Genomic DNA, 26134 nt, shown 5'->3' on the forward strand with positions numbered 1-26134 from the left:
TATAGTTTAAATTGTTTATACATCCTTTTTAACTTTAAAAAGATATAGTTATTTCTTTTAATCTATAAGTAAACTTTTAAAAATGCCTAACATAAAAATTAGAAAATGTTATTATATAATTATAAAAGTGATACAATTTCAAAAATCTATAATTGAATTTATCAATATAGAAAAAAACTAAAAAACGTCTTCAAACAAAAAATATCAGGACATTTTTTATTGGTACCAAATTTAATCCGTCCTAAAAATAAAAAACACCGACATTTATTTTATAAGTGTAATTAAATTTTTTAAATACCAACAAAAAAAATAAAAACGTCATTAAGTAATATAAAAGGCGACACAAATTAAAAAGCGTGGTTGAATTTTTTAATACGGGAATAAAAAATAAAAATATATTCAATTGAAAAAATATCGAGACACTTTTTAACGACGCAAATTCCAAGCCGTCTTTAACTTAAAGAAAAATACAGATGCTTTTGTACAAGTGTGGTTAATTTTTTAAAAATACCATCAAATAATAAAAATCGTCTTTAAGTGACAATAAAAGACGACATAAATATAAAAGTGTGGTTAAATTTTGAAATATGGAGACACATGTCAAAATGCGTCCCTAAAAAAGTGTCGTAATAGACCCTTTTTTGTAGTGATTGTACTTATCGAATTGTAATTTAATTTTAATCTTACATATATGATGTATACGCTAAATAGAATATAAATTTTAATTAGGAATATTTTAAATATATTATAAACTCAAATAATATTTCATGTTAATTTGAGTTGTTTTGATTAATTTTATTGATTTGAGACAACATATTGAACTGATTTATTTTTCTATTTGAAATTACGTATATAAAATACACGTATTAGCATTTATCGAATTAAAGTCCAATTTTATTTTATATATCACATATACGATAATCACACCTGATCTCGTGAATCATTGGCCTATTGGGCTTGAGAGATATCAAGCCCCATCCGGCTGCACGTTCACCTATCAATTGGTGACATGTACCACATCCTTCTCGATCATAATATAAATAGAATAAGCTCAGCTCAAGGTACACTATTTCATTCATTTTTCATTAAGCTTACATCTTAACTTTGATTTATTGTTGTCTTCATCCCCAAGTCGTACCTCAAAGTGACTTAGGAATCAAAGTACAACTAAAAATAAACTAGCTCCTAATAAACTAGCTCCATTGAGGAAGACTTTTGTTGAGTTACAGCCAAACCAAACTCTAATTGCTCCATATTCTTCTTCTGATGTCCCTACCTCATTCCGTCCTCAGTTTGAGAAGGAAGTTTCGTCGACAAATTTCTGCAATCATGGTGGCTATGGAAGTGAAAGTAAACAAAGAAGCATGGACAGATTACCCTTCCACATCTGCGTGACATTTTCAAATGACATAGCCAGACAAGAAAAAATAGGTGCACAAAATGCTATCTCCATTGGCCGTTAAAGTTGACAACAATCTTCTGATTCTATCTTAACCCAAGTGAAGGCCTCAACAATAAAGAGATCAAGAACACCTCACCAAAATTGCAAGAGGGGAAAATAATACAAAACCCGTAACCAGACGACAACCAATGAGCACCAGGTTGGTGATTTAAATACATATCATACATGTGGCGGTGCTCTGGCTGCAGAGACGCATAAACAACTGCCGAAAAAAGAAGACGGTGTTACTTTGGTAACACATCAGCAGTCCCATGGAAAAATAATCACATTAGACTGCAAATGAGGTTGCTTCATCAAGATATGCTTCCTTCTGAGCTGTATGATCTTTAATTTTGGCCTGCACATTCCAGTTACAAAGTTTAACATAAATCATAATGAACATTAAACTAGTATTAGGCCATTCAATTTAAGAGGATTCAAAAGAAAAATACCTCAAATTGGTTTTCAACCTTTTCTGCTTTTGATAATATTCTTGTTGCAGATCATCTCTCTTCTGTTTTTTTAAGTCTTTAGCTCCTCTTGCAACAAGCTTTTTTGGGCATTCATTCTTTTGTTCTCTCTCTAATTGCTCTTTCCAAACAATGAAATGAACCTCTTGTTTCTCTGCCATTTCTTCAACCTCATCGCCCTGCACACTGCAAAAGCACGAAAGAAATAAATGATTTTAAGGGTTGATAATTATGCAACTTAAGAACAAAATAAACAAATATATAAATTGTTAATCAGTAGAACACGATTTTATTTTCATTCGGATTGAACAAGGCATTTGCTCATACAAAGTTTAACATAAATTATATCATAATGAACATTAACTTTCTATTACTTCCATTAATTCCAAATTTGGAGGTGAGAGTTTGGAGGTTAAAGGAAGTAAAAGTTTAACTTTCGTTACTCTCCAAAAACAATTTCCAAATAAGGTTAATGTGATATTTTACATTCAGTTACTCCTCTCATTTTTGTCCATTAACATCCTCCCAAACAAGGGCTAAAAGTATTCAATCGAACAAATTTTGAATAGAGAAAAAATATTACAGAAAAGTGAATTTAGAAAACAATGATTCTGCTTTCTTGTATTCTAAAATTTTGCCTGCTTGTAAATAGGCAATGGGAGGTCTGAGAACGAAAATTTTCGCCTCAGGTCTGAGAACGAAAATTTTTGCCGGTCACATTCTGCAATCATTGCTAGGATGAGTTCTAGGAAGATTGGTTGAAGCACTCATATCTGGATATGGATTTTCGTCGGGTTTCTTAACCATCCTTTTTCCTGCAAAGAAAGATTTAACTAACTTAAAATCATCAAATGAAAGTACTTAGATCTATTCAGATTTCTCCTTAATCACAAATTAAACAATCAAAGCTTGATTCAGATTTCTTTATAACAGAAGAAAAGATTAAAGATTCTCATTACCGCTCAGTGATATTATGGAAGTTAGGAAGCCAGGGGTAAGATATCTTTCTGACTTTACTGAGCTTGCTATTCCCAGGCCCTATAGGTGAAGATGGAGTTACTGGTGAAGAAATGAAATTACATAACGGGAAGAGGCTGAAGAAGAAGGAAAGGAGATAGATATGAGTTAACCTAAACCTAAGCATAAGTTTGTTTATATATAAATATGAAAGACAATAATACCCTCAAACAATTGGATAGGTTAAATCCCTTTAATAGCTTTATAGGCAGAGCTTTTGTAAATACATTTGCAATTTAAACAAGTAATGGACAAATCCACATTTCTCTTATAAAAATGATAATGGATGTCAATGTATTTCGTTCTTCGTGAAAAGTGTCGCGCCCGAGCATATAGGATACAAGGCCAGCTCTTTTTTTTAACGCCACCAATCACATTTTCTAGTGCACGTGTGGGCGTGATTGGACGCCATATTTACTTGAATTGACTCTGTTCGGTTCAATTTCGATAAGGATGGTTCGTGGGGATATTTTGATTCGTTTTCCGATTACGTGTAGGGAAGAGATGTGGTCTCACCCTACCCCGTCCGATAAATTAGTACTATTGTAATATTATGTGTTTATTGTTTATTATGTTTTAAATTGTCGATATAAGTCGGGTACTCACGTGTTTTCTAGGTGTTATGATTAATTGGGTATGGATCTAATTAATCTGACTCGTCCAAAATGGAACGGACCAAGCCCATCTTAAGAAATTGAGGATTAGGATTTTAACTTCCTATAAATAGGCTTAATCCTAATCACAACATAAAAAAAGGCTGCCTCCTCCTGCCTCCTGCGCCTCCTCTCTCTCTCTCTCTTCTTCTTCACTTTAGTATGCGGATTATTCAGTCTTCTCCCGCTACCGCTGTGTGGTTGTCTGTTACCGGTGGTACAAGATCGTGGTCCTAAGATCCACTTCCACTACTCTGAGAGATGTTATTCAATAAGGTACGCACGAAGCCGTATATCTCAAATGGATTAATTGTCGTTCATCCCAATTAATCCCTTCACTAGGATTTAGGGTCTGAGTTTTTTTATTTTGAAATTACGTATATAACATATACGTAATTGTACTTGTGGAATTGCAATTTAATTTTAGTCTTACATATATGATGTATACGCTAAATAGATTATGAATTTTAATTAGGAATATTTTAAATATATTATAAACTCAAATAATATTTTAAAATTCAATTTTATTATATTTTTTAAGTAAATGTTGGGTTACAGGCTAAGATCAGAATGCAAAAATCCCAACTAGGTTGGCATCTTCACAAAACCAAACAAAAACCCAGACCCGAATTTTATTAAAATGAGAAAAAAATACAGGAGAAAGATTAAGAAAAACGAAATTATTCTAAACAATACATATCATCAGAAATAAATCTATTGCAAAAAAACTGGTGCAGAATTCCATCAAACAATATGAATTTGAATAAATATCACATGCATGCAGAATAAATACGAATTTGAATATAGTATTTTAATATATTATGAACTCAACTAATATTTTCATTTAATTTGAACTTATTTTGATTAATTTTATGGATTCAACTCGAATTTTGAAGGCCGCAATTTATGCGATTCATACGGCTTTTGACAAAGGTTGTCGTCCCCTTTGATTAGAGAGTGACTCGACTTATGTTGTTCAGTAGTTACGTAGTAAGTCGACTACAGTTCCTTGGGTGGTTCGTCAAAGTTGAATTGATTGTTTATCAAAATTAGATTCCATGCAATTTGTCATTTCTCACATTTATCGTGGAGGAAATGCGGTTGCTGATTTTCTTGCCTCTTTTGGTCGTATGATTGGTAGTTTGCATTGGTGGGATTTAATTCCTGATTTTTGTTGCCCGACTTTTTTACATGATCTTGTGGACGTGGTTCTTATCACTTCGTTTGACATGGTTTTGTTTTGAACTTTTGTACTTGGTTCTTTGTAACTTTTCTTTTCTTCTTTAATAATATTGGTTCGGGTTTGCTGTGATTTTCAGAGGTGCCAGCATAGCTAGGATGTCTATTTTTCATGCTCTCTCGCTAACCGGACTTCAATAAAAAAAATCAAATCTATTTATGTTTTATTTGGAATTATGATATACATGTAATAATATTTATCGAATTAAATCCATTTTATTTTACATATATCATATATACGCAAAATAAAATATGAAATGGGCTATGATGAGGCTGACTGTTTTCTGAAAAAGGATAAAAACTTTGATTTTGGCCAGTAAAAATATTGATTTTTTTTAAATGCAACCGGTCTTTCGGATTTTGGAAGGTATTTTGTTTGAACAAGTGAATTGACACTTTTTTACTTTGGTGAGAACCAATTTTGTGATAGTATTTTTTTCCATTTCTGAGACCACAAATCTTTATTTTTATACTATTACAAAAAAAAAAATAATATCATTTGACATCGCAAGTAAGGGCAAGATAAAAAATGTTTCAATAAATAAATAAAAATATAGAGCTAAATATGAGATAGAATGCTAGTAAGATATTTGTCTCCAGGAATTACTGTTATCAGCTTGAAGGGCAAGCTTGACCCGTTTCTGTTGGATCCGACCCGAGTTTGAAATGGGACTTGGCACGTTTCTGAATTGGGCTTTGCTCTATTTTAAATTGGTCTAGCATGATCCAGGAATGACTTTGACTTGATTTATAACGCGACTTTAAACTAGATAATCACCTAAAGAATAGATGTTTCCAGATCGAATGCGGGTCTTGATCCTACTTTCCAATAATACTGAGTTGCCTTCAAATCTCAAGCATAGATAATCACCAAAAAAGAATAGACGTTCCCAGATCGAATGCGAGCATTGATCCTACTTTCCAATAATACTGAGTTGCCTTCCAATCTCAAGCAAGGAAAAAAAACCTCCAACATTAAAGTGCAGGTTTTCGAATTCGCCACATTTTTATTTTCGTGTAAAATAGCGATGTAATATTTGTAAATGTAGTATTATTATTTATTAATAAGATTTCATTTTTACCAATTAAAATTTAATATTAACTTTAATATTACATTATAATTTACAATTTAGATTATAGGTATTTCCAAATATAATTTATGAGAAATAAAAAAATTGAGATATTAATGTGATTAATTGAAATTTGAACTTAAATAATAAATTCTAACTCGAATTTAAGCAAATCGAATTTTATTCAGAATAATAGGGACATATCTTAGGAAAAATTCATAATAAGTTATAATTACATATTAATTCTAGTAAAGTATATTTCGAATATAATTCGATATTTCTACCGACGTACTTGAAAATATGATGACCCAACTCTAATAGCACAATTTTTCCTCAATAAATTATTTTCGAGATAACATCACGTATTCTCAATAATTTACGAATTGTTCGAATTTTGAATAAAATTTATTAACTAGACCGAGATAAACATTTTTGGCTGATTTATTATCGACAAATATATAGAGTTAGAAATGAGTATTTGTGGTCTCTTACTCATGTTGGATGTTTTATAGCATGATTGAATTGAGTTGGATGCTTTGAATGATTTTGACCGGGCATTTTCCGATTTTTGTTTGTTTGGACGTCTTCACTGATGGGCATCCTTCGCTTTTTGTTTTGAATGTCTTCGCCAACGGGCATTCTCTGCTATTTTATTTGTTTGGATGTCTTTCAACGGGCATCCTCCGCATTTGTTTTGAATGTCTTCGTCAATGGGCATTCTCCGCTTTTTTCTTTGTTTGGTTGTCTTCGTTAACGACCATCCTCCATTTTTTTGTTTCTTTGCATGTTTTCCCGAACGGGCATCCTCCGCTTTTTGTTTGTTTTGAACATCTTCGCCAATCGGCATTATTCATTATTTTATTTGTTTGGATGTCTTTGCCAACGGACATCCTCCGCTATTTTGGGCATTCCATGATTGAACTCCCTTCAAGTCCTTGTTCTGCAATGCACACTGCAAAGAGAAAAAAGAAACAAATGATCTTCTTGCTATGCAAATTGCAATGCATGAAAGAAATAAATGATCTCCTTACTATGCACATTGATCAATACAATTCAGTATACGAGACATTGACTTGGAAAGTCTCAAAATCCCCAGTTAAGGATCCATCTGTTACGACAATCACACCTGATATCCGGGTGCACGTCCACCTATCAATCGATGACACGTACCACATCATGCTCGATCACAATATAAATAGAATAAGCTCAGCTCAAGGTACACTACTTCATTCATTTTTAATTAAGCTTACATCTTAACTTTGATTTATTGTTCTGTTCATCATCAAGTCTTACCTCAAATTGACTTAGGTATCAGAGCGGGTTAGCCGGACAACCGCCCCATTTTGACATTGTTTCTATCCAAATGCAAGTCTCCAAGTAGACTTATAAGATTCAACCACATCAGAAAATAATAATCATATCTTTCTCTAAGAGAAAGCTTAGAACCCTAACCACCATCTTCAAGGAAGTTCTTCAATGGATTAATTCTGAGGTAGAACCAAGTGTGATAACACACACCAGCAATCGAACCAATAGGCTTTTGGCGTGTGTGAGGGTAGAGGGAGTTCACTTTACAGCTCCTCATCTCAAATCAAGAGTTATGTTCTTAGTTTAGACACTCCTTCAATGGCGCTCTTCGGTGAAAGGTAAAAGTTCTTGTCATTGCTTGATACATGTGTGATCCTTAAGATGAGTTTTTATTAAAATAATTTTATTCCACAATGTTTTAACAAGTAGAGAAAACTCATTAGTTTTAAGATTGAATTGAAGGTTGATAGCATCTTAGAGGGGTATAAAGCCATATTTGTTGCCTAAAGGCTATAAGTTAACTAAACTGAAGGTATAGATTATATATATATATATATATATATATACTTTTTCACCAGTAGTGAAAATGACTAGAGTGAAACTTTTATTGGTTGTTGTTGTATAGAATTGAGGGCTTTACTAATTAGATGTTAATAATACTTTCTTGCATGAGGATTTGTAAAAGGAAGTATATGCAGTTTTACCACAAGGTTTTAAAATACATGATACAACCAAGATTTATAAGCAGTTGAAATCTTTGTATGGCTTGAAGCAGGCTAGAAAGCATTGAGATGCGATATTGACTTATGCTATATGTTCTTTTGCTTATAAACAATCGTATGGTCATTCTTTGTTTATTAAGCATGATAATGGCAAAATTACTTGTTTATGCAGATGATGTCATATTAACAGATAATGATTTGAATGAAATTAATGCTGCGTTCTTTCTTGATAATAAATTCAAAATTAAAGATTTGGAACACTTAAAACAACATATTGAAAGTAATTTCTGTGAGAATAATTTAACATATATAACAACAACGCGACTTAACATTACATTATATTTGTCATTAATCAGTTGGATCAATTTCTTGACTCACCAACTGATATACATTTGCAAGGAAAAATAAAGATTTTAAAGTACATCTGCACATGGTCTTTCCTTTTCTTCTCAAATGGTGTTAAAAGGTTTTAGTGATTCTAATTTGACTGGACGTCCAGACACAAGAAAAGACGATCAGTTTTTGGATATCCAATTTTTCTTGACAATTCCTTAATTTCCTCGAAAAGTAAGAAACAAACAGTTGTTTCAGGCAGCTCCACAAAGGCATAATACAATCTTATACTGTGATAACAAGTCAGTTCTGTATCTTGCACACAATCCAACTTTCCATGAGAGATCGAAATATATCGAAATTGATTACCATTCTCTACGATTCAAGCTCGTCTGGTTCAATTAATGTCAATCAAAACTAAGCAACAACTTACTGGTATTATCAAGCCATTATTAGTAAAGCTTTTTATTGAAATAGTGAAAATATTAGGACTTCTTAATCTTCACCATCCAGCTTAAGGGGAGTAATAAAACTCTCAGTTGTGTTCACATGGACCCTAATGACCAAACGAATTTGGATATTAATCGTTAGATTTAGGCTCATTTAATATAAGCCTGAAGATGCTTTGAATCTCCACCCTAGGATTTAAATAAGTCTAAATCTAACGGTGAATAACCAAATTCATTTAGTCATTAGGATGCATGTGAACACTACTGAATTGAATGATCACATACTCAATCAACAAAACTCAAAAGATCAAAAGATGGGTCTTTTTTTTGTTTTATTTTTATTCCTTCATTGGAAAATGTATGACATTTCTTTGACAACAATTTAACATACAACAATAATGTATATCCTTATTTTGCATATTTCATAGATTCTAACAAAGTAACAAGACTTATTAGGTTCTTCTACTAGGACATTCCTCTTCAGTAGTAGTGAGAAATTGAGAATGTTCATGTCCATATATGGGTATTAAGGAAAGTAAGTAGGAGCTGATTAACCTCATCAGGTGATTGTTCCTGAACAAAATGAGACCCTTCAGGCAAGTGTACTGTCTCCAGTTTTGGAACAAAATGTTTTGCTTGTCCACTCTTTATGTAGTCTTCCATTCCTGGGAATTTCAGGACATAATCTTTATCACCCATTATCAGTAGTGCTGGAACTTTCACTAGGAGTTCTTTTACATCGAATGACTCATGCAGTGACCTGCAATACCATAAATCAAACCCAAATATGATTAGGGGTCACAATTCGCGTAAATGGATTGTGTTGGTGTCGTGTCGTTAGTGTGAAATGAGTCAATTGCTAACCTAACTCAAAGAAAAGACTTTGTATTAAACCAATCAAGTTAGTGTTGATTTCATGTTGTGTTTGCGGGTCACGTGTTTTAATGGTGACATTTAAAAGTATAAGAAGATGCAGTAGTAATTCTAAAATGTTTATGTCGTTTTTGGATTGGTATGTTAACCCTGATCATATGAAAGTTTGACTCAAAATCTATTCAACAAATCCCTAACTCGCTCGTACCATTATTGTCTCATGTAATGTGTTTACAAGTCGTGTAATTTTACTATTTTTTATTAAGGATGATATGAAAAATATGAAAGGTTCGAGTTGTGTTCGAGACGGACAATTGCAGACCTAAAAACATTATAGGATATAACAATAATTTAAGGCTTAATACATAAGGAGCCATCTGAACTTGGCCCTAAAAGCTTATTGACCCTATGAACTTATAAAGTGTCTTGTTAGCCCCTAAACATGCTTAAAGTGAGATGATTAACTCCCTAAGTCCACATGGAAGAACATGATTGGATTTGTACAAAGTGAAATGTATATCACTTTTAAGCAGGTTAAACTGTTCTAACTAATTCAGAAGGCAATAGGTCACTTTAAACAAATTAAGGTGACTAATAAGTCACTTTTAGCAAGTTCGGGAGGCCAACGAGACCTTTTGTAAGTTCAGGGGCTCCTGATTTATTAGCCCAATTTTAAATATTCATGTCATTTTCGAGTTAGCAAGTCAAACTAAGCTAACCAAAAAATTTGTATGCCAATTTCATGTTAATCCAAAAATAACTCACTACCCGACTAACCCACTTAATTCGTGTTGTGTTGCCGGATCGTGAATTGTGACCTCTAACTGTGATGCAAACTTGAAGGTGTCAGTCAATGACATATTGAACTTCAACAACAATCAAAGCATACGGGATAAAGTTACCAATCAAAATTCAGGGGCTAAGCAGCAAAACTTGTTAACAATCAACATTTTGACACGAGAACACGATTTACAGAGAAAACAACAACACCACACAACCTGTTTGACATGATATTCATCTTTGTTGCATTTATGTCATATATAATCGCATGGAATATATGGATCACATAACTAGACAACAGTTACAAATGAAGTTGATTACCTATAAACAACTTGCAGAGCAGTTTGAAAACCAGATTTCTGATACAATGCTCCATATTCTGCAACATCTTCTTCAGTGAACCAACAAGGGAGTGGAGTAGAAGAATCTACCACATCCAACACTTCCTGGTTTTCAGCAGCTATTGGTAATTCACTTCCAGAAAACTGAATGTAGATGCTTCTAACTACTGCTTTAGCATCAAATCGGCCAAAATCGGCTTCTGCTCGCCCAGGTTCCTACATTGCACAACATCAAATTTTGATTCTGTGTAAACACTCACTTCAAAAAGTACCTCAGACGAGGAGAATTGCCTCACATATATAAGAGACCATATAATACAACTCCTTAATTAAGGAATATGGGATATTTGACACACCTAGAACCATCTGAAACGTGAAGCGAATGTGGGATATCTAACACATCTCCTTAAGCCCAGAACTATCTTAAAAGTGAAGCAAATACTTATGTTTAACCCAACATTGAATACAAGGCTTAGGTAATAATTAAGCAACGGCGTCATTCACCTTCAAAAGTACCTCAAAGGAGGGGATTGCGTCATATATATAAGGAGACATACAACTTCCTAATTAAACAATGTGAGATATCTAACAATCTGTTCGAAATTCTTTGCCGAAAGCTTTAAGTAGGAAATCAGAAATTGAATTACCTGCCATCTACAAATGTAGAAGCCTTCAGGAAGATTATTAAAATTGGAAGCGCCTGGTGGTACAAAAGGTACTCCCAATGTTACAACACCTAATATTCTCTCAGGATGAAGCAGAGGCAACATATAGGCTGGCCTTACTCCATAATCTTTTCCAATTACAACAACCTGTTCATGTTCAACACTTACAAGCATCAATAACATCACCATGTCATTTCATCCGCGTTCGAAACTTGTATTTTTAACGGTTTGAAAGTAGTTTTCTATATGTGTGATGTGGCTATAGAGAAAATATAAAACTTTATTTTCAACTGTAATAAAATTACGATTTTATATACAAATGAAATGAGCAACAGAGGTAACGCTCTTTAAGTGATTTAAATGTCCACAGCTAACTAATTTGGCAAATAGAGACTGAATGTGAAGCAAAAAGAAATGATAAGAAATCCGAATCAAAAGTTCAATCCACCAAAATCAGAATAACTGGTATGTTTTTTTTTTTTTGCCTAATTTAAATGGTAAAGAGTCAGGTATATGAATAATATGTTTCTGTTATAGTCATATAAGCAACAGATTCAACTTTTTAATTATTCAGTTGTATAATAAAGAAGGAAAAAATAACTCCGCCTGTGAGGGTCACTTGGTGGCCTTTACAGCCGGTCCCAAGCCCGGACAAAGGAGGAGGGTTGCGGTAGGTTTGTGGCGGCCAGCGTAAAACTTAGCCACATCTTATGACATGAACCATAATATAAATATCGTTGGGGCGTTCCCTACTCAGCGACGCGCTGCACTTCCTAGACCCGGGTGTAGTGATAAATGTGCAAGGGTTGCTAGGTCGTCGCCCCGAAGCGGCGCGCCACCCCAGGACCCGGGGGTGGTGTCAAATATGCAAGGGTTGCGGGTAAATAAGCTAGTCCACGGTAATGGTAGGGGTAGGGGTAAGGGTAGTAAGTTACGGTTTGGGACATGGAACATAGGTTCTTTGACAGGAAGATTAGCTGAAATTGTAGATGTTATGAAGAGGAGGAGAATAAATATATTATACCTACAAGAAACCAAGTGGGTTGGAGCCAAGGCTAGAGAGATAGCTCCTTGGGGTTATAAGCTTTGGTACTCAGGAAAGGATAAGGTTAGAAATGGAGTAGGTATTCTTATTGATAGGGAGTATATTGATGATGTAGTAGCGGTGTCTAGGAAGAGCGATAGAATTATGAGTGTTAAGCTAGTGATAGGGGATGAGGTTGTGAATGTCATTAGTGCATATGCGCCACAAATAGGATTAGATGTGTCTATAAGACAAGCTTTTTGGGATGACTCAGAGGAAGTGGTGCAACAGGTTCCTATGGATGAAAAAATGGTACTAGGGGGTGATCTCAATGGACACGTGGGTTCTAGGCGAGATGGGTTTGAGAGTGTTCATGGAGGGTATGGTTTTGGAGATAAGAATGAAGCAGGAAATGATATTTTGGAATTCGCATCAGCCTATGACTTGAGTATCATGAACACATGGTTTATGAAGAGAACATCCCACTTAGTGACTTATCGGAGTGGCGGTAATGCGAGCCAAATTGACTGCTTCTTAGTAAGGAGTGCTTGGAGAAAGAGTTATATTGATTGTAAGGTGATCCCTGGTGAGAGTACGACAACCCAACATAGAGTAGTGGTGATAGATTTTCGAAGTAGGAAATGTATAAGAAAACAAACACCTCAAGTAGAGACTAAGATTAAGTGGTGGAAATTGCAAGGGGAGAATCAACAAAAATTTGTGGATGAGATGACCAAAAAAGATATTTGGACTTGCAATATGGATTCAGATATAGATTCGATATGGAATAAGATGGAGCAGAGTATAAGGGAAGTAGCGAAGGAAGTTCTAGGGGAATCTAAAGGTAGCATGCCACTGGGTAAGGACACATCTTGGTGGACAGAAGAAGTACGACAAGCAGTAAAGAGTAAGAGAGAATCCTATAAACTATTGGGGAAATGTAGGAGTGACGAGAACTACGAAAAATACAAAGAGGCTAAAAGGGAAGTAAAGAAGGTCATACGAGATGCTAGAGCAAAGGTGAATCGGGATCTGTATACAAGATTGGATACGAAAGAAGGGGAAAGAGACATATATAGAATTGCTCGGATGAGAGATAGGAAGACGCGAGATCTCGGAAAAGTTAAATGTGTGAAGGATGTGGACCAGAAAGTCCTAGTTGGAGATAAGGATATCAAGGAACGATGGAGGTCCTATTTTGATGACTTATTTAATGGAGATCGCCAACAAGATGTTGGAGATATAAGTATCCATCACGATATGATAAATCACGAATGCCTGCGGAGAATTCAAAAGGGTGAAGTCAAAATGGCATTAAGTAAGATGAAGTTGAAGAAAGCAGTAGGACCTGATGGCATCCCTATTGAGATTTGGAGATGTTTGGGAGAAAGAGGAATCGAATGGTTGACGACGTTCTTCAACAAAATTTGGAGAAACAATAAGATGTCATCAGAATGGAGGAAAAGTACCTTAATCCCTTTGTATAAGAACAAAGGCGATGTCCAAGATTGTGCCAACTATCGGGGAATCAAATTAATGAGTCACACTATGAAACTTTGGGAGCGAGTGATCGAACAAAGGCTAAGGAGGACGGTGAAGATCTCGGAAAACCAGTTTGGCTTTATGCCGGGAAGATCAACTATGGAAGCCATCCATCTAATGAGACAATTAATGGAGCACTATCGAAATAAGAAGAAAGACTTGCATATGGTTTTCATTGACTTGGAGAAAACATATGATAAGGTACCAAGGGAAGTACTTTGGTGGGCCTTGATAAGGAAAGGCATTTCGCGGAAATATATTGACATCATAAAGGACATGTATGAGGGAGTATGCACGAGTGTACGTACTAGTGTTGGGAAGACTGAAGAGTTTCCTATTACGATTGGAGTGCATCAAGGTTCCGCACTAAGCCCATTTCTTTTTGCCATCGTTATGGATGAACTAACAAGTTCACTTCAAGATGGTATACCATGGTGCATGCTGTTTGCAGATGATATCGTGTTGGTTGATGAGACGAAAGAAGGAGTGGAGAGGAAGTTGGAACTATGGAGACAAACTCTAGAATCTAGAGGCTTTAAGTTGAGTCGAAGTAAGACAGAATATTTGGAGTGTAAGTTTAGCGGCCATAGGAGTAGGGAGGCAGGGACAATCACCCTAGATGGGAGAGTTGTTCAGGCCTCGGATTGCTTCCGGTATTTAGGATCTATTATCCAAACGGATGGAGAAGTAGATGGAGATGTTGCTCATAGGATTAAAGCTGGTTGGTCGAAGTGGAAGAGTGCTACGGGTTTCCTTTGTGATCCCGGCATGCCTAATAGATTGAAGGGAAAATTCTACCGGACGGCAATTAGACCAGCATTGTTATATGGTACGGAGTGTTGGGCAGTGAAACACTGCCACATCCATAAGATGTCGGTGGCGGAGATGCGTATGTTGAGATGGATGTGTGGTCATACGAGAAAGGACCGGGTGCGTAATGAAATAATTAGGACAAAAGTAGGGGTCACATCTATTGAGAATAAAATGAGAGAAAACCGACTAAGGTGGTTTGGCCATGTGAGACGTAGAGCGCTTGATGCGCCGGTTAGGAGAACCGAAGAGTGGCAAAGGGATGTAGTGGTGAGGGGTAGGGGAAGACCTAAGCAAACTTGGAGGAGGGTGATCGAGAGTGATATGAGTTTACTGGGAATTGAGGAAAATATGGTAGTGGATAGGACGGATTGGAGGGAGCGAATCTGTGTCGCTGACACGACTTGACTTTCACGGTTTTATATGATGGTTCATGTTAGCCGACCCCGAATCATTTCGGGACTAAGGCTTTGTTGTTGTTGTTGTATAATAAAGAAGGAAAAAATATATGTATCTTCAAGCTTTTGATATTTTCAAATTTTCTTTTTTGTTGTTGATTGAGCCCCTAATCAGGGGCGGAGACTGAGGTGGCGTGGAGGGACCAAAGCCCCCAGCGCAGAAACCACCCTACCATGGATGGGTCCAGACCGTTATAACTACCCTTATGGATGGTTTTGGCCCCTTGTTTCCGATAAATTAAAGTTCTGAGTGGTTAATTAACTCATCGAGTTTGTATTTAATTACAAAATCCAATTTGATTTAAAAAAATTGAAAACTTTGTTCAAAACAACTCGGTAGTCCTAATCTAGCTTAATTTTGTGAAAGCAATAAGTAAAAATTGATTTCAAAGCACAGAGATGATAATATATATATATATAATTGAACGATTTGATCTAATAAAAAGAATTATTTACACACTTTTGTAAAATTGACCCAACGGCCCAATCCTTTATTCGTCATTATCCAATCTTTCAATTTGATACATTAAGATCTCCATCAATTACAATCCTACATGATAAGCCTCTGTTTACTAAATTAGTTAGAGAAATATATTATTTAATTAAAACAACATTATTTATTTCATATGCATTTTTTCCAATAGTCAAATCAAATTTATAAAAAAATGATTTCGAAATTGTTAAAAGTTACGAATTTTAAAGGCTAAAAACACTGTTTGGCTCCATCTATCCGTGTCAATAAAAACTTTAGTAAATATCACGGGTGAAGTTCATGTCAAAATTTGGTTCACACTTTTTTCTTCTTATAAATTTAATAGAAAACACTACCTTAGCAATTTCTAGGGAATCTAGGATTCCGATAAGATCGTCGATCAAATCCTTAGACGTCGTCTTCTCGGGTTCGGGTGGCACGTCGGACAATCCGAAGCCTCTGTAATCGGGTACAATAACGCGAAATCCGGCGTCGGCCAGAGCAATCATCTGGTACCGCCATGAGTACCAAATCTCCGGGAAACCGTGCAGGACCATGACCACTTTACTACCTGCAAATCAAAATCGAAAACGGCATCGCATCGCATACTTGATTAACACTTTGAAATGGCGATTGACGAAGAAGTAGAGTATAGCAAATCTAACCTGTTCCGATCTCGGCGACATGGAGGTTTAAACCTCCTACTTGGATGAACTTGTGCTGAATTTTGTCCATTTCTTAGTTTCTGTTTTCCGGTCTGTGAGTATCAGAATGTGCTTTGGGACTTGGCTACTGTCACTCGCTTGACTTTATATAACGGTGGCCTGATGCGACCATGAAAAATCAAACTGTATGACTTAATATATTTTCGAAAAAAAAAAAATATGTAATTAATTATGCATATTATTTTTAAATAAATATTCGACAAATTAATAATTTCGATTAAATAATAATTTTATCCGAGATAAAATAATAATCTCGTTAAATATATAAAATAATAGTTTTAAAAAGTTTTCTTAAAATCTATTGAAAATATAATAATAACTTGTTATTTTTGTAGAAATAAAATAATAACTTGTTAACAATTCATAACACTTCATATTCTAATTTACATGTATATATTTTGAATTATATCAATCCAAGAGTAATAAACATAGATACACTACATCATAATTAATTAATTATTTATTTTTTTATTGATTACTAAAAAAATAATTTTTTAATTTAAAACATATAATGTACAAAATTAAAAAATTATTTTATAAATGAATAATATTAATTTATTGATAAATTAATAAAATATTTATTTATTTAATAAATTAAGAACTTGTATAAGATAATAATGTTTTAGATCTCATTACTGATGTTTTTATTTATTTATTGAGATCTATGAAAATTAAATTTATCAATTTTTAAACGTTAGTCAATTTCTCTTATTCGTATTAACTATTCTAGGAAATGTTTTTATGTAGTGCAAAATGTCAAATGATAAAATGTAATAAGTTTAATTACGTATTAAAATGTCCATGCTTAGTTTTTAAAAGTGGCACATATGCGCAATGTTACAAAGATCATCGAAAATAAAGCTATGACAAAAATAACTAGGGTCCGATGGCCACCAGATTAAATCCATTGAGTTTGACTTGAAGCGTGCGAGAGTGTCCGCCGACCAATTACCTTCTCGATAGATGTGAGAAATTTGAATGTTCATATTGGAGCAGTGACGAAGACATTTTAGCCAGACTTGTCGTTCCCGCTAAGAAACTTTGTTTGATCTGCTACGGAGTATGGAAACCCCAAAAAAATTTATTAATTTAATAAAGTTTAATGCATCTTCAACCTTTGAAATTTTTTTATTTATCTCTATACACAAGTATAGAGATTTACTCATTTTCTGAAAAATACATATTAACCTTCTGATTTTTTTTAACATAATCTATTACCTTATAAACATGTTTAAAGTGTACATTTTTTTAATTTTTCCAAAAATTTTCCGATTAAATCAAATTTATTAAAAAAATATTCACATATAAAAAAATTAAAAAACATTTTATCCGATTAAAATTATGATTTTATCTTTTCCATAAAATATTGAAATTTTTAATAGTCAAACTAAGCAGGCCATGTATATAATTGTTAAAATTAGCTATCGAAATTGAAGCAGCCACTTTTACTTTTATTTCAAATTCAAATATGACAACTTGACTCTAAGTTGTCACTCCACCAATTTCTTGAAAATAATATTTTAAAAATTAAAAAATATAAATAAATATTCTTGAAAAAAAGATATTGGTTCAAGTTCAAATTTGAATGTATTCAACGATTTTTTTTTTATGAACAAAGGAAAATAAAGACTCAAATTCAATTCTAGCCCTTATACTTTGAAAAAAAAAACAACAATATCTGCTCTATTATATTTTGCAAACGTTCTATTTATTTAAAGAACTTGTTTAAAGTGACATGACTTTATAAATTTTTTTAAAGTTATCTATTGTTTTTCACATTTTATATTCTCCTGAACTTGCTTAAGTGTACGTATTTCAATTTGTCCAAAATCTCTTTTCATCTCTACCACGTAGATTTTAAAGAAATAATATATCATCGTAAACAAGTTCACTGAGTTAATATTAATGACATTTTTAAAGTATAAGGAAACAATTAACTTTTCTAAACAAGTACAAGAAACTATGAATATATTCTCTAAAAATTAAAACAACAACTATTCATGAGTCATTGTGGTAAACATCACGCAATCCTATTATCAAAGAGGAGTTGAGTAATCTAACAAGAAGGACCGTGCAATCGATGATGTCGAGAGAAAAAAAAACAAGAGTATCAACAACTCTATTCTGCTCTCTGAACTCATGAGAAATCTTCACATGATGAAATGAACTTAGAAACATGTGTATATTCCTAATCAAATTTTTCGAAATCACGGAGATATTTGACTGGTAAAGGAGACCAACAACTTCAGCATTATTTGACTTAATATCTAAGAGGTTAATCTCTATGTGCTTTGACTCACTATGAGATCTCTCACCTTTAGCAAAAGCTATAACATATTGACTATCACTATTTATTATTACTGGAGCATGGATGTTTAGGTGTTTTTAAACCTATTCAACTAAACTGCCTCTTGAACTATCGATGAGTACGATATGTATTCAACTTCCATAGTATATAGAGCTATGCATGTTTATTTCTTGATTTTTCAAGATATGACACCATTTTCTAGCAAGAAAACATACCCAAAAGTGGATTTTCTTTCATCCAAGTCTCCAACTCAATCTACGTTTGTGTATCCTCTTAGTTGTAGATCTTTTTCTTGATAACATAGAGAATAATTAGATGTCCTTTTGAGATATCTTAGTATTCCCTTGACAATAGTCCAATACTGGTCCAGGGCACCATGTCAATGACGTGGCAAATATCAGGTATAATATGCATCAGACTTCTTACAACACTTGCATATGGGACAATTTTTATTCGTTCAACTTTCTCTTGTTTTTTAGGACACATGTCTATGTTTAGGGATTTTTCGTTAGACATAGGGATATCTATAGGCTTGCACTTTAGCATATTGAATCATTCAAGAATCTTGTTGGTATATGTATTTTGAGACAAGACCAATATTTTCTTAGTACGATCTCTTGAAATTTTAACTCCAATAATATATCAAGTTTCGCCTATGTCTTTCATTTCAAAATTTGAGTTAATTAAGCCAATCCTTTATTTGATTTACATAACTAGTGACATTGCCTGCTATAAGGGCATCATCAACATATAATGACAAAATTATCTCTAGAGTGTTTAGTCACAATGATCTTCTTCAATCAAATTGAAGTTGTTTGATATCATCTTGTTATGAAATCGAATGTACCGTTGTCTAGAAGACTGTTTGAGGCCATAGATTGATTTGATCAGCTTGCAAACCTTTTGATCGTTGCCCGCTTTGATGAAACCTTTAGGGTCCATGTAGGTCTGTTCGCTCAAATCTCCATTGAGAAAAGCAATATTTACATCCATTTGGTGTAATTCTAGGTCTAAACTTGCCACTATTGCTAAAATAAGTCTAATTGGTGTAAATCTTATAACTCGGGAGAACATTTCCTTGAAGTGTATCCCTTATTATTGTGTATAGCCTTTACCGACCATGTGAACTTTATACCTTTTGATACTTTTGTCACCTTTTGATTTATCTTGAGAACCCATTTTTTCTTATTAGTGTATGTCCCTTATGGAGATACACCAATTCTTATGCCTGATTTCATCTCATGGAAGACATCTCTTCTTTCATTACTTTAATCCATTTTTCCCTATTGGGACATGATAGTCCCTCTTTTATGTTCTTGGGCTCCACATCATCCTCAGGTGATGCTAAAAGAGTCGTGCCTTTGATACTAAATCTTCAGCGTTGGGCTTTTTGCCTGTTAGTACGATATGATTTCAAATATTAGTACACAAATTTCATATATTCGTCATAGTTCGAAATTTTTCCACTTGGACCAAGTTCCATATCTTCATAAGAGTTAGGAATACTGCTCCCACTTAAGATTGGAGCTAGATCATTGGAAACATTTTGAGGATTTTGAACATTCTCTTGTTCTTCCTCAAAATTTCTCCCACTCGAATGGAGAGAGCCGTTCAATTCTTGTTCTTGAAACAAAGTGAGATTTTGGTCTACGTCGCCTAACTTTGAAAATTCATTTTCCAATAAAACAACGTCGCGTGATTCGAATTCTTTAACACTTCCAACCTTATTTTCACCCACTAATACGTATCTCTTGGATAAGTCAATGTATCTTATAAAGATACCCTTTTTACCTCGTGGGTCTAGTTTTTGAAACTTACTCGAGCTGTCGTGAGCAAAAATGGTACAACGCTATGATTTAAGTTCACTTAAATCGGTTTATCACCTATCCATAACTCATATGGAGTAGAAATTTACAGATTTTGAAGGTACTCGATTGAGGACATAAATGGATGTGAGCAATGCATCACCCCAATACTAAATTGGTATGTGAGCAATGCATCACCCCAATACTGAATTGGTATATTTGTTTCATCATCATTGACCTTAACTATATCAAGAAGAGTTATGTTTCTTCTTTCACCAAAACCATTTTGTCGTGAAGTAGATAGGATTGGCAAGTGATGTTCAATTCCCCTTCCATCACACAAAGCTTGTAATTTGACTGAAAGGTATTCTGATCTCGATCGGTTCTCAAAGCTCCAATTTTTTTTATCTAATTGGTTTTCAACAAGATTCATGAACTTCTTAAAATAACTCAAAGCCTCAAACATATGAGAAATTGTGTAACCCCCTCACTTGGATCACATGATATGTAACCCCCTCACTTGGATCACATGATATCTCACACAATATCAGTTATAGACATGCTTTCAATACTCAATCATATAAACTTCAATCTCATATAAACTTTACAGATTATACATAAGAGAAAGCATTTACAATACACGTTTAAGTCATTATCCTGCATAGAGGATTTACAAAACAAAAGTACATCACAAGACTCCAAAATGCCTAGATGAGAATGGACTGACACTGCTGGTGCGACCTTAAGCAAGAAGAACTCCACCTAACCTGTAAAATCTGTTGGCAAGGGGTGAGCTGCCTACTCATTAAACATATTACGCATATATGTATATACAAAAGTAATGTAAAGAGCACAAATCAAAATATATCATCGGTACCAAGTTAGAATTTATTCAACTGTTTCATTTATTATAGTAATACTTATTTTAGAAAGGCCTTGCCGTACTTAGACAATATATATAAAATGGTCCTTGGGCCCAATCTGTATTCCGGCTCACTAAATTCGGAATACAATCATCTGTGCTACGGAGGAGTTACACTCAACTCACGTACTCATATATCTCAACACATGTGCTTCCGGCTCACAATATTCGGATAGCACTCTCAACTTGGACCATTTCACATATCCATCTAAGCAAGCTCATATTCATTTATAATCCAACCATTATCCAGTTCCAGTATGTGCACAAGGCTCAACATGTCGTATTTACTCATAACACTGCAACATACTCAATCATATCACTTTCTTATCAATCATAGCGGATCACAAACACTCAAACATGATTCACATCATTCACATAAGATTCAACCACATCTCACACTCAACAAGTCACAAGGCACAATACATTCATACACATATATAAGCAATATGCTTACCGTCGCACTTGGTTCGATCTATTCAACACGATCGGGTGTGCGTTCAATTGCACCTTGCCCTCCTAATGTCACATAACATTGATCCAATTAGCCTTAACATAAACTTAATGAAAATATAAACTAAGGATGCTATATGATTTACAAGATACTAATGCCACAAAGTTCATGCAATCTAATCCTTTTGTCTTAGATCATCACATGACCTACTTGCACACATTTTGTCATACCTTTCTCTATATGAATCCAAATTCCCTGATTCTTGAATCTACTAAAACTAGACATATATGGGTAGAACATATCCAAAATTCACATTAATATCACCTATGCACAATATATGGCATGCAAAATGATTCTGTCCTGTTTCTAGCCAAGAAACAGACTACCCAGCTTTGCCTCTACCATAATGCACTCAACCTAGCTCACACTAAGTACAATGGATTGCCAAATCCTTTTACAGACATATACTTCAAGTAGTTAGGAACACTTTTGTATAAAGAAACTTTCTCCAATTCGGATTCTAAGATCCTCAAAATGCTACATCAACATGGCTGCCTCACATGACATTCAATTTCGAGGCAGTCATGATCCATCTAGGTTTTCTTCCTCTATATATGGAATTAAAGTCCCATATTTTACAGAGGGTTTCATAACACATATAGGAATATAGTTTATTCTTTATGTATCTTCAAATTCGAACAATATCAATATGAAAAACATGCTCCAAAATGACGGAAAGCAGTACCCTAGATTTCTGTTTAGGGCACTTGATACATATCTTTCATTTGGACAGCCTATAACCACTTCAAACAACACCAAAACTCAACAAACTCAATAATAACTCATCCACAACAACTCCTATCATCATACCTAGGTATTTCATAATCTCAAACTCATAGAAAACAAGCTAAAACAACATACTAACCTTCAAGTTGTGTCTATCACCTAGTATGCTTCCTAACTTAACTTGTTTGGCTTGACAATGGAAGAAATTGGAAGAGTTTTCTGTGGAGGATGTTAGGGTATGAAAAGGGAAAGTTTGCTGAAGCTTTGGTCGAAATTGTGGCTGGAAAGCATAAAGAATGAGTTGTGTACATCCATTTGAAATGAAGAGGTGCATTTTGTCTCAATCTTGGGTGACATCATGCTTAAGTGAGGTGCTTGTTCACAAAACTCATTTCCAGCCCTCCACAAGTCTAATTTAATCAATTAAGGACATGTTCATTCATTCATTTAAGTCCTAACTCAATTAACCAATCGTTACATCTTAATGACACACTAATCGTCTACTAATCGCATGATAATCGCATTATGCATACGAAACTTCCGATGCCAATGAGATGTTCAATCATGAAAACATATATGAATGTGGGAAGATGTATATGTTAGGGTTTAGGGATGTTACAGTTCTTCCCCCCTTAAAGAATTTCGTCCCCGAAATTCACTTACCAGAAGCTTCAAATAGGTAAGGATATTGTGTCCTCATATTTTCTTCTACCTCCCAAGTTGCCTCATCAAGTGTTTGATTATGACTCCATCTCACCTTAACCATTGGAATTTCACGGTTTCTGAGTCGTTTCATTTCTCGTCCCAAAATCTCTAAAGGTTGCTCACGAATAGTCAAGTCTGTGTTCACTATTGCAATCTCAGGTTCAGGAATCATATGACTTGGGTCTGATCTATATCTTCTTAATACTGACACATGAAATACATCATGTATTAAAGACAATTCTGGTGGTAAAGCTAACCTATAAGCCAATGGTCCAACTCTCTCAATGATCTCATAAGGCCCAATGTATCTTGGATTCAACTTCCCTCTTCTACCAAAACGAACTATTCCTTTCCATGGGGATATTTTTAAAAACACTTTATCTCCAACTTTATATTCCATCTCCCTTCGGTGCTGATCCACATAAGCTTTTTGACGTTCTTGTGCAGCTTTTAAATACTTCTTTATGACATTGATCTTCTCAACCGTTTCCTGGACTAACTCAGGTCCTTCCAATTGCCTCATTCCTTCAACATCCCAACATATAGGGCTTCTACACGGTCTTCCATATAATGCCTCATAAGGTGCCATGCCTATACTCGAATGATAACCATTATTATAAGCAAACTCTATAAGAGGTAAATGTATATCCCATTCACCTTGGAAATTAAGAACACAAGCTCTCATCATATCCTCTAAGGTCTGAATAGTTCTTTCTGATTGTCCATCTGTCTGTGGATGAAAAGCTGTACTGAAATGCAATTTTGTTCCCAAGGAGTGTTGCAAACTGCCCCAAAATCTAGATGTGAATCTAGGATCACGATCTGAAACAATAGATATAGGTACTCCATGCAATCTCACAATTTGTTCCACATAAAGTATAGCCAATTTATCCATCGAGTCTGTCTGTTGAACCGGTAGAAAGTGAGCAGATTTCATAAGTCTATCTACTATCACCCATATATTATCGTGTCTACGCCTTGTTCTTGGTAATCCCATCACAAAATCCATAGTGATCCTCTCCCATTTCCACTCTGGTATGGTTAAAGGTTTTAGTTTTCCCATGGGAGCTTGATGCTCAGCTTTAACCTGTTGACATGTCAAACATTTGGAAACAAAATCAGATACATCTTTCTTCATTGTAGGCCACCAGTAAAAAGGTCTCAAATTTCTGTACATCTTTGTCATTCCTGGGTGTATAGCATAAGGAGAATTATGTGCTTCCTGTAAAATTTCTGATCTTAAATCTGCTACATCTGGAACACATAATCGACTTCCTAACATCATAGTCCCATCATCTTCCACAGAAATATCAGGTCTCTTACCTTGTTGTACACGATCTCTCATTTTCTGTAAATAAGGATCATGCCACTGTGCTTCTTGGATCCTTTCTTTCAAATCTGGTTTTACCCGTAGTGTAGCCATCAAACCTGTTACTTCATTTACTTCTAACTGCACATCCATGGCTCGCATCTCCACTAGTGAATTCAAACTATAACTCTTCATACTAGCCATAATATCAACACTCTTTCTACTCAAAGCATCTGCAACCACATTAGCTTTTCCTAGATGGTAATCTATTGTACAATCATAATCTTTTAATAGCTCAATCCATCTCCTTTGTCTTAGGTTCAACTCCTTTTGTGTAAAGATGTACTTCAAACTCTTGTGATCAGTGAGAATCTGAAATGTCTCCCCATATAGGTAATGTCTCCATACCTTCAATGCATGGATGACTGCTGCCAACTCTAAGTCGTGTGTGGGGTAATTCATCTCATGAGGTCTCAGTTGCCTAGAAGCATATGCAATAACTTTCCCATTTTGCATTAGAACACATCCCAAACCTTGTCCCGAGGCATCTGTATAAACAACAAAGCCACCACCTTCAGAAGGTAACACTAACACTGGTGTGGAAGTTAATCTCTTCTTTAGTTCCTCAAAGCTTTGGTGACATTTATCATTCCACTGGAATACAACTCCCTTTCTCAGCAATTTAGTTAATGGACCTGCAATTAGAGAAAAACCCTCTACAAATCTCCTGTAATAACCAGCTAACCCAAGAAAACTCCTAAGCTCTGTAACGTTCTTTGGCGGTTCCCACTCATCAATAGCTTTAATTTTGGAAGGGTCGGGTTGAACCCCTTCACCTGACACCACATGACCAAGGAATACAACTTCATCCATCCAAAATTCACATTTTCTCAGCTTTGCATACATCTGATTATCTCTTAAAATTTTCAAAACAATTCTCAAATGTTGTTCATGCTCACCCACAGTTCTTGAGTACACTAGGATATCATCAATGAACACCACAACAAACTTATCTAGATATGGCTGAAAAGTCTTGTTCATTAATGCCATGAAAGCTGCAGGAGCATTAGTCAAGCCAAAAGGCATCACAAGAAACTCAAAATGACCATACCTTGTACGAAAAGCAGTTTTAGGTATGTCAGCTTCGGCAACTCTCAACTGCCAATAGCCCGATCTTAGATCAATCTTTGAAAAATGACGAGCTCCTCTAAGTTGATCTAGCAAATCATCAATTCGAGGCAATGGATACTTGTTTTTCACTGTCATTCTGTTTAATTGTCTGTAATCGATACACAGTCGCATACTACCATCTTTCTTCTTCACAAATAATACAGGTGCTCCCCACGGTGAAGTACTAGGTCGTATAAACCCCTTCTCAAGTAGTTCTTCTATTTGTTTCTTCAATTCTTGTAATTCCATTGGAGCCATTCTATATGGAGCAATTGATATAGGAGAT

The 26134-nt window shown here is 34.7% G+C and overlaps 1 protein-coding gene and 1 long non-coding RNA gene across 3 annotated transcripts; both read right to left on the bottom strand.

Annotated features, from left to right (window-relative positions):
• Nucleotides 1-1164: 1164 nt before the first annotated feature.
• LOC136233874 (uncharacterized) lies at nucleotides 1165-3015 on the bottom strand. 2 transcript variants are annotated; one of them, XR_010690973.1, is made up of 4 exons: nucleotides 2871-3015; nucleotides 2495-2726; nucleotides 1894-2097; nucleotides 1165-1799 (listed from the first exon to the last, which is right to left on the bottom strand). It is a non-coding gene; the product is annotated as an uncharacterized lncRNA (long non-coding RNA). The 2 variants fall into 2 exon arrangements; XR_010690972.1 differs by having other exon boundaries at nucleotides 1894-2726.
• A 5992-nt stretch (nucleotides 3016-9007) lies between these two features.
• Nucleotides 9008-16491, bottom strand: LOC136232302 (uncharacterized). Its single transcript, XM_066021369.1, has 5 exons — nucleotides 16333-16491; nucleotides 16024-16238; nucleotides 11344-11508; nucleotides 10677-10912; nucleotides 9008-9462 (listed from the first exon to the last, which is right to left on the bottom strand). Exons 1-5 carry the CDS (start codon nucleotides 16400-16402, stop codon nucleotides 9210-9212), a joined length of 939 nt encoding a protein of 312 aa, XP_065877441.1. The 5' UTR covers nucleotides 16403-16491; the 3' UTR covers nucleotides 9008-9209.
• Nucleotides 16492-26134: the final 9643 nt, after the last annotated feature.

The sequence above is a fragment of the Euphorbia lathyris genome, chromosome 6, assembly GCF_963576675.1.
Source record: "Euphorbia lathyris chromosome 6, ddEupLath1.1, whole genome shotgun sequence".
Taxonomy (NCBI): Eukaryota; Viridiplantae; Streptophyta; class Magnoliopsida; order Malpighiales; family Euphorbiaceae; genus Euphorbia; species Euphorbia lathyris.

Bases quoted from the DNA above. Each gene is read 5' to 3' on its own strand.
- LOC136232302 (XM_066021369.1), bottom strand. From the start codon at position 16,402: ATGGACAAAATTCAGCACAAGTTCATCCAAGTAGGAGGTTTAAACCTC. The intron at 11,509-16,023 runs GTAGTGTTTTCT...GAACATGAACAG, and splicing joins ATTCCCTAGAAATTGCTAAG to GTTGTTGTAATTGGAAAAGA. The intron at 9,463-10,676 runs GTAATCAACTTC...ATGGTATTGCAG, and splicing joins GCTCTGCAAGTTGTTTATAG to GTCACTGCATGAGTCATTCG.